The sequence below is a fragment of the Oryx dammah genome, unplaced genomic scaffold, assembly GCF_014754425.2.
Source record: "Oryx dammah isolate SB20612 unplaced genomic scaffold, SCBI_Odam_1.1 HiC_scaffold_477, whole genome shotgun sequence".
Classification (NCBI taxonomy): Eukaryota; Metazoa; Chordata; class Mammalia; order Artiodactyla; family Bovidae; genus Oryx; species Oryx dammah.
The window spans coordinates 1110-11069 of record NW_024070638.1 but is presented as its reverse complement, the minus strand read 5'-3'; the positions used below and the strand labels follow the sequence as shown (position 1 = coordinate 11069).

The 9960-nt window shown below is 39.9% G+C and overlaps 1 protein-coding gene across 1 annotated transcript; it reads right to left on the bottom strand.

Moving 5' to 3' along the window:
• Positions 1–6773: 6773 nt before the first annotated feature.
• LOC120859295 (olfactory receptor 2G3-like) lies at positions 6774–7724 on the bottom strand. Its single transcript, XM_040235443.1, has one exon. The coding sequence runs from the start codon at positions 7722–7724 to the stop codon at positions 6774–6776; it is 951 nt and encodes a 316-aa protein (XP_040091377.1).
• Positions 7725–9960: the final 2236 nt, after the last annotated feature.

The window sequence follows — 9960 nt, the reverse complement described above, 5'->3', positions numbered from 1 at the left end:
TATTTTAGATTCAAATGTTAATAATTTGCTTAGAATTTTTCATTATGTTCATGAGAGAGAGATAGATCTATAATTTTCCCCTTCAAACAAAGTGTTAAGGCTTGGGAATCTTGATATCAAGATTTATTATTAATAATAAATGTCTTATGGGCACAAGAATAGACAAGGAAAATAATTAAACACAATGGAGAATCCAGAAAGAGACCCACATTATTTTAGACACTAGATTTGTAACAAATTTGATCCTGAAGAGAAGAGAGGAAACAGTGATTTTTTTTTTTTTTTTTGAGAAGACCCAGAGAGATGGTGTGGGGAGGGAGGCGGGAGGGGGTTTCAGGATGGGGAACACGTGCATACCTGTGGCAGATTCATGTTGCTGTATGGCAAAACCAATACAATATTGTAAAGTAATTAACCTCCAATTAGAATAAATAAAAAAAGGAAACAGTGATTTTTAAATAGTGCTTTGTCAATTGGATATTCATAAAAAATAAATATTGACATTTCTCTCACACAAATATTTTTAGAGAATATAAACATAGATTTTAGAGACTATAAATGTGAATGGCAAACATCAAACAATCTGGAAAATAACACTGATGAATGAATATGTTTATGATTTGGGGGTTGGAAAGAGAAGTTTTTTAAAAATATAATGCATAAATAGCACTAATATAAGGAAGTCATTGATAAATCAGATTTCATTAGCAACTTTTTTAAACACAAGATAGCATTAAGAAAGTGAAATGTCAAACCATAGTGCAGGATAATATGTTTATAAAACTTACTACAGCAAAAGTTAGACCAGAAAATACAAATATCTACAAATCCAGAAGGAGAAAAAGCAGATAATCTAACATAAAAATGTCCTAAAATCTTGAATAGGTGCTTCACAAAAGTTGATTCTTAAATATGACCAATCAACATACAAAAAAGACGCTCAACTACTTTAGCCATCATGGAAATGCAACTTAAACTCACAATTTAATACTACTATAAGATTCCCAGAATACCTAAACTAAGACAGACTAATACTTCCAAGTGTTATTAAAAATGTGAGCAGAAGGAATTCTCATACATGGCTGGTGGAAGTCTACAATGGTTCCTCCACCTGAAAACTGTTAGGCAGTATACCTACTGAAGCTTAGCATGTGCATTCCATATTACTTAGAAATTCCATTACTAGATACACCCATCAAAGTATTTAAAATAAAACATTCATACAAGCAGTACTGATAATAAAACCAAATAGAAATGATCAAATATTCAGTAGTTAAATGATCAATAAAGTGTACTATATTCATAATATAGAATACTATACAGCAATGAAAGCAAAATACTGCTACATGCAATGTTCTGGATGAATCTCAGAAACAAGTGAAACGAAAAGATTATGTATGGCACTATTCAATCTATGCAAAGTTCGTAAACACGTAAAACAAACTTTGTTTTTAGACATCTGGGTAGTGATTTCATACTGTTCATACTGTTCATGAGGTTCTCAAGGCATGAATACTGAAGAGGCTTGCCATTCCCTTCTCCAGTGGACCACGTTCTGTCAGACCTCTCCACCGTGACCCGCCCATCTTGGGTTGCCCCACAGGCATGGCTTGGTCTCATTGAGTTAGACAAGGCTGTGGTCCTAGTGTGATTAGATTTAGTTTTCTGTGAGTATGGTTTCAGTGTGTCTGCCCTCTGATGGCCTCTTGCAACACCTACCATCTTACTTGGGTTTCTCTTACCTTGGGCGTGGGGTATCTCTTCACGGCTGCTCCAGCAAAGCACAGCCGCTGCTCCTTACCTTGGATGAGGGGTATCTCCCCACCACCGCCGTTCCTGACCTTCAACGTGGGATAGCTCCTCTAGGCCCTCCTGCACCTGAGCATCCACCCCTCCTCGGTTGCTCCTCCCAGCTGCCGCCCCTGGCCTTGGGCTCGGGGTGGCTCCTCAGCGTCACCGCCCCTGGCTTCGGGCGCAAGGTGGCTTCTCCCGGCCACCCCTGACCTCGGACGCGGGATAGCTCCTCCCGGCCGCTGCCCCTGACCTCGGACACAGGGTAGCTCCTCTCAGCCATTCCTGCGCCATCGCAGCCTGGCACCCTAGGCCGCTGCCCCTGAACTCGGACGTGGGCTTAGTGCTCCGACTGGCTCTCACAGCTGCCTGCGCTTAGTGCGCCGGAACCAGAGATCAAATTGCCAACATCCGCTGGATCATGGAAAAAGCAAGAGAGTTCCAGAAAAACATCTATTTCTGCTTTATTGACTATGCCAAAGCCTTGACTGTGTGGATCACAAGAAACTGTGGAAAATTCTGAAAGAGATGGGAATACCAGACCACCTAACCTGCCTCTTGAGAAATCTGTATGCAGGTCAGGAAGCAACAGTTCGAACTGGACATGGAACAACAGACTGGTTCCAAATAGGGAAAGGAGTACGTCCAGGCTGTATATTATCACCCTGCTTATTTAACTTCTATGCAGAATACATCATGAAAAACGCTGGCCTGGAAGAAACACAAGCTGGAATCAAGATTGCTGGGAGAAATATCAATCACCCCAGATATGCAGATGACACCACCCTTATGGCAGAAAGTGAAGAGGAGCTAAAAAGCCTCTTGATGAAAGTTAAAGAGGAGAGCGAAAAAGTTGGCTTAAAGCTCAACATTCAGAAAAGGAAGATCATGGCATCCGGTCCCATCACTTCATGGGAAATAGATGGGGAAACAGTGAAACAGTGTCAGACTTTATTTTTTTGGGCTCCAAAGTCACTGCAGATGGTGGCTGCAGCCATGAAATTAAAAGACGCTTACTCTTTGGAAGAAAAGTTATGACCAACCTAGATAGTATATTCAAAAGCAGAGACATTACTTTGCCGACTAAGGTCCGTCTAGTCAAGGCTATGGTTTTACCTGTGGTCATGTATGGATGTTAGGGTTGGACTGTGAAGAAGGCTGAGCGCTGAAGAATTGATGCTTTTGAACTGTGGTGTTGGAGAAGACTCTTGAGAGTCCCTTGGACTGCAAGGAGATCCAACCAGTCCATTCTGAAGGAGATCAACCCCAGGATTTCTTTGGAAGGAATGATGCTAAAGCTGAAACTCCAGTACTTTGGCCACCTCATGCGAAGAGTTGACTCATTGGAAAAGACTCTGATGTTGGGAGGGATTGGTGGCAGGAGGAGAAGGGGACGACTGAGGATGAGATGGCTGGATGGCATCATGGACTCGATGGACATGAGTCTGGGTGAACTCCGGGAGATGGTGATGGACAGGGAGGCCTGGTGCGATTCATGGGGTTGTAAAGAATAGGATACGACTGAGCGACTGAACTGAACTGAACTGGGTAGTGATTATATGTGGGTAAGAAAATTAATGAATGGAATAGGAATGAGGGGGCCTTGGAGAGTGTGTAATGTTCAAGTTTCATATCTGGGAAATGGCTCCATGTGTTTTTATTTTCTTTTTGTGATTAATCAAGTTGACAGTCATGTTTAGTGTTTTCTTCTTTATGTCAAGATTGTATAACTAGAAATTCATGCTGACATTCTTACAAGGAGAAATACATAGAGCAGTTTTTAATGACAAAATTATTAAGCAGTCTAACATTTCAAAAGAATAAACTTAAGTAATGATAATATATATATGTTTTCCATACATAGTTACATATCACATTTAAAGACTTTAAATTTGTTCAAAACTAATGCAACTTGATTCAGTTTTATCATGTGAAAGTGAAAGTGAAGTCACCCAGTCGTGTCCGACTCTTTGCGACCCAATGGACTAGTAGCCTACCAGGCTCCTCCCTCCATGGGATTCTCCAGGCAAGAGTACTGGAGTGGATTGCCATTTCCTTCTCCAGGGGATCTTCCCAACCCAGGGATCGAACCCAGGTCCCCTGCATTCTAGGCAGACGCTTTAACCTCTGAGCCACCGGGGAAGCCCATTTTATCATGTAGCCAATAATAAAAACAATTAATTAGATTCAGAAAATATTTTTTAACTTGGAGTTACAATGTGAGAAAAAAACTAAAAAGTCAATCCATAATTTAAAGCAAAATGATACATGATCTTAGAAGTCTAAGTATCTTTTGCTTTAGGTTGATATAGCATGTAGCTTACCTTTGTAAATCAGCCATAACACCATGGCATCTAAAAAAATTATATTTTAATTAATTATTCCCTCTTCATGAAGAAAAGAAATACTGATTTACTTAAAAATATAGTTATAAAAATTGAAAATTTTATCAGTTCATAAATATTAGATAAGTAAATGTAGTAGAAAATGATTTAAAGTAGAAACAGGGCACTGCTACATAGTAAAGAAAAAAGAAATAAAGACATATAATTAAATATTAGATCTCTCAAGAGGCCTCGTTGGTGAGAAATCTTAGTAGTATTATGACTCACTTTTGAATTTAACAGGACATTCTCTTTTCTCAGAATCCATGTCCTTTAACAATGGCATTGGTTTCCCTTAGTTTTCCATTAAAAGACTAACTTGTTTATGGTTTTGAGAATATTAAATCTTGATCGATACTGCTGTAGGAAACCCTCATTTTTCTGAATCATTTTGTCTGATTTGCAATGGCATAACTTATTTGTCTCTGCTTTACTCAGCCTATTTAAAGAGTTTTGAAAGAACACTGATTTCAAATAATCTAATCATTTGAAAGTTTTGGCAAACCAATCAAAGAAATCCAAATGTGAGAAGTTAGGGATTCAGTTTCCTTTTAGTTTAAGGCTTTTAAGTATAAAACTTTACTAAAGCCCCAAATGCAAGAGACTCAGGAGACCCAGGTTCAATTCTAGGTCAGGAAGAACCCTGTAGTAGGAAATGGCACCTACTTCAGTATTCTTGCCTGGAGAATTCCATGGGCAGAGGAGGCTGGTGGGCTATAGTCCATGGGGCTGCAAAGAATCAGACACGACTGAGCACATTACACACAAAGCCAAAAATACACTGTATGCGAGACAGCAAAAGAGACCCAGATGTATAGAACAGTCTTTTGGACTCTGTGGGAGAGGGAGAAGGTGGGATGATTTGGGAGAATGGCATTCAAACACGTATAATATCATATAAGAAACGAGTCGCCAGTCTAGGTTCGAAGCAGGATACAGGATGCTTGGGGCTGGTGCACTGGGATGACCCAGAGAAATGATATGGGGAGGGAGGTGGGAGGGGGGTTTAGGATTGGGAACATATGTACACCCATGACAGATTCATGTTGATGTATGGCAAAACCAATACAGTATTGTAAAGTAAAAAAATAAAAATAAAAAATAAACGTGTAAGAGAGGGTGGCATATCAAGATATACAAACTCCATTTTTGCAGACACTGACAATTACTGAACTGACAACTAATATATATTTTAAAAATGTGAGTGTTGGGAGGAGGAAAGAAGGTTCTGTTAAGATATAGGAACACTCATGCTGGGGCAAACACAAAACACACAGAGAGGATTCCTCCAAATGTCTGAAAGACAAAGGACTAAAAACCTCTCAACCCTATATCTCCCATATCAGGAAATACAACTGCTAGAAATACTGGTACCCTCAAACACACACACACTCACTGATGAAATGACATGAAATGAATTAGATTTAAATGCCCTGTCACTTTTCACATGGCAAGGACTGGATCGTATAATCTGTCACTTGATAGAAATCATTTAATCATCTAAATGCAGAATGAAAACTCAAAATCCACATTCCTGGCACCAGTGTGGACACAATTTCTATGGACAATGAAAATATCCAGGAAAAGCTAACCTGCCAATGACTCAAATTAGACTGTAAGAGTGAGAAACAAACAAACAAAAAAATTAAACAGCAGACTTAAACAGGATGGCCAAGGGACGGTGAGTTGCAGAGTCAGTGCAGATAAGGTGGATTTTCAAGCTACAGGTTTCTACTGGTCCAAGGGTGGGATCCAGACGGGCAATACTGCAGCAGACAACCAGAAATAAGCTGCTAAAGAGTAGTTACTGCTACTCTTTGAAAGTGAAAGTGAAAGTGAAGTTGCTCAGTCGTGTCCCACTTTTTGCAACCCCATGGGCTGTATCATACCAGGCTCCTCTGTCCATGGGATTTTCCAGGCAATAGTCCTGGAGTGGATTGCCATTTCCTTCTCCAGGGGATCTTCCCAACACAGGGATTGAACCCGGGTCGCCCACATTGTAGACAGACGCTTTACCATCTGAGCCACCAAGGAAGTCCTTAGTAGTAGTAAAACTACTAGGTTAAAAACATGTAGCTCGTGAGTATCAAACTGTTTATTTATACAAAGTGAAAGTGAAAGTGAAGGCACTCAGTCGTGTCCGACTCTTTGCGACCTGTGGACTGTAGCCCACCAGGATCCTCCATCCATGGGATTCTCCAGGCAAGAATACTGGAGTGGGTTGCCATTTCCTTCTCCAGGATTTATACAAAGGAACCAACCAATAGAGTGATTTCATTTAATAAGACAAAGCCAAGACTTACCTAAAAAAATAGGGCACAGAGGGAAGAAAATTAGCCACAGAGATTTTGGAAATAGTAATTCATGCTTGTAATTTATTGACTGACAGATAACAAAGATGTCTGTTTAGACAGTTTATCCTGTAGTACTTTAACGAAGGAAATGAAAGAAAGCAATTTTAGGCTTATGCATTCTCTAGAAAGTCTTGCAGGTTTGGTTTTGCAGCATATATGTGAAGCTGTCTCCAGATAATGCCTTCTGGTACACTTTCCTTCAGCACCTCAACCTTAGTCAGGCCATGTCTATACTTTTACCTCATCAGAGTTTCTCACTCTGCTGTGCTCTATCTTTCTGTACCAGCCTCTTTAAAGCCCCCTTTACATCTTTGTTTCTCAGAGTGTAAATGAGAGGGTTAAGGGTGGGAGTTACAACAGTATACAAAAGGGTTATGAACTTTCCTTGACTGTGGGCATAAGAGCTGTTGGGCTGGATATAGATAGCTATGATGGTTCCGTAGAAGAGAGTTACTACCAAGAGGTGGGACCCACAAGTGCCAAGGGCTTTTCGCCAGGCTTGAGCTGACCTGATCCTCATTACTGCTTGAGCAATGCATGCATATGAGATCAAGATAAGTGTCAGAGGGAGGAAGAGAAACACCAAGGAAGCCATGAAGAGCTGGACCTCGCTGGCATGAATGTTTACACAGGCCAACTTGACCATGGCAGGCACTTCACAGAGGAAGTGGTAAATCCTGCGGTTCCCACAGCGGGGCAGCCGAAGGGTGACGGTGCTCTGAATTAGGGTGTTGCCCACTCCACTCAACCATGCCATTCCTACCAGAGACTGGCAAAGTCGTGAGTGCATAACCGTGGCATAATGGAGTGGTCGACAAACAGCAGCATAGCGATCAAACGCCATGACAGCTAGGAGAACACATTCAGTGGATCCCAGCGCCAGGGATACGTAGAGTTGAATGGCACAGCCTGTAGGACTGATGGTCTTGTATGGACCATGGAGGTTCCATAGCAGTTGGGGAGCAATGCTGGTGGTAAAGCAGAGGTCAACAAAGGAGAGATGGGTAAGAAAATAATACATGGGTGTGTGGAGCATGGGATCCAGAGAAGAGATCAAGATGATTGCTGTGTTGCCAACCAGTGTCAGGAGATAGGAGGTTAACACAACCGCAAAGAGGATCTTCTCAAGCTGCGGGTGGTCGGAGAAGCCCACCAGTATGAAATCCCCTGACAAACTCTCATTAATCGTCGTCATCACCCTGCTCTTGAAAAGGAGAGAGACGCATGTGAAAATATAGAAGTCAGATAGTGAGAAACAGTTAAGATCAGAAATACAGTTGGGAGAAACTGATCCTGAAGGTGAGATAAGAGGGGTGTGCCATTTGGGGGAAGAGAGAACCGTTTGTCTCTAGGAGGAAATTAAAAGTGTGCAAGAGCTTACAGAAAACTATTAAACATATGATGACATAAAGTGGACCATATAAGAAATGATTAATCATTAATTATTGCTCTGTTCTCCAAAGTGTTTCATTTTTTCTTATAAATCCACCATCTTATTCCCCAATAACATCCTGTAAGCTTGTAAGTTAAAGAAAATAAGGAGATGTTATCCAATCAAAAAACATCTTTGTAGACATTCTATCAGTTGTCAATAATAAAAATAACAATAAGAATATTTTTGAAAAAAATTATTTAATTATTTCCATATCTACAGTAACACATGCAATTCTCAAAGTCATGCTAAAGGTAACGTGAAAAACCTAATCATCATAGAATTTTAATTAGTTATTAGATACCATCTATATAAATAGTAATCTCTCAATATTTTTTCATAATGAAAATAAAATGGGTAGATTAAATGGTGTTATAGAGTCTTCAGAGAGAAGCATTGTTGTAAGTTGCAAGTAAATGTTTAGCTCCTCATTAAAAACATTTTGTTTTTAATCAGATATTTTATTTTTATATTAATTAAAGGATCCAATGCTTCTCAAAAATTTCATTTATTTCATAAAACTTGTTGGAATATTATGAATTTTTCTTTATATAACTTTGTATTATATAGTAGCAGAATATCAAATCTGTTTGATTCCTTGGTGATATGTCACTAACTTCATAACACTTTCATTTCATAGTAACTGCTGACTCGCTGCTGAAGAATTTGATGATAAGAGACAAAAACCACCATTTTTGGAAAGGAGATAAAGATGCAGTACATTTTAAAAATGACAGCCTTTTTTGGCAAGTGAAGTAGAGAGTGAATAAGAGCTAACTAGTGGATAAGATAAGGAAGGACTATTTTCAGCAGACGAAGTTGCTTGGTGAGGCTTTAAACCGAAAAAGCATTGAGGAGCTGAGAAATATCTGAGAAATATCGCTGAATAAGGAAAATTATGGGCAAAGTGTCTTATGGTTAGACTGCAATAGTAAGCAAACAAAATAATCAAGAGAAGTGTTTGAGATTTGTATTTATCCAAAGCACCTTAAAGGTTAGCCTTTGAGGGATTTATAAACAGGTCAAGGGGTAATGAATGTCAGGAGGGAGTCAATAACCGACATGTTGTTTTTGTTCATTTGCTAAGTCATGTCCGATTCTTTACGACCTCATGAACTGCAGGGTGCCAGGCTTTTCTGTTCATCACTATCTCCTGGAGCTTGCTCAAACTCATGTCCATTGAGTTGGTGATGTCATCCAACTATCTCATCCTCTGTCACCCCCTTCTCCTCTCGCCTTCAATCTTTCCCAGCATCAGAGTCTTTTCCAATGAGTTCGCTCTTTGCATCAGGTGGCCAAAGTATTGGAGCTTCAGCATCAGTCCTTCCAGTAACTATTTGAAGTTGATTTCCCTTAGGACTGACGGGTTTGATCTCCTTGCTGTCCAAGGGACTCTCAAGAGTCTTCTGCAGCACTGCAATTCAAAAGCATCCATTCTTTTGTGCTCATGTTGTTTGTGTTTAAAAAACAGCTGGCCTCAGATTGCAGAATGGGTTGACAAGTAGTGAATGAACAAGGGAACTGGTTAGGAGGCTGTTGCAATACTTCAGGAAACAGATGGCTTGGTGGTAGCAGGGAAGATTTATAGTTTTAGACAGACTCTACAGACTAAGTCTAGACAAACTTGAGACTCTGGATGTGGAAAGGGAGAAGGAAGTGTCAATAATGGATCACAGGTTTATTTCTTGAAAAATTGCATGTCATCTACAGAGAAGCATGAAAGCTGAAAAATTTTTGTAGAGAAAATACTAGATATACATATCTCTATTGATGATTTTTAAAAAGCTGAATGGATAAGAATGTCAAGCATGATTCAATTCTACTTTTGATTATTTGTCACACACCTTCTTAACTCATCCAGCTTGGACATACCTCAGTTCAGTTCAGTCACTCAGTCATATCCGACTGTTTGCGATCCCATGGACTGCAGCATGCCAAGCCTCCCTGTCCATCACCAACTCCCAGAGCTTACTCAAACTCATGTCCATTGTGTCAGTGA

What these genes read in the sequence shown, in the direction of transcription:
- LOC120859295 (XM_040235443.1), bottom strand. Translation starts at nt 7,724, where the DNA reads ATGACGACGATTAATGAGAGTTTGTCAGGGGATTTCATACTGGTGGGC.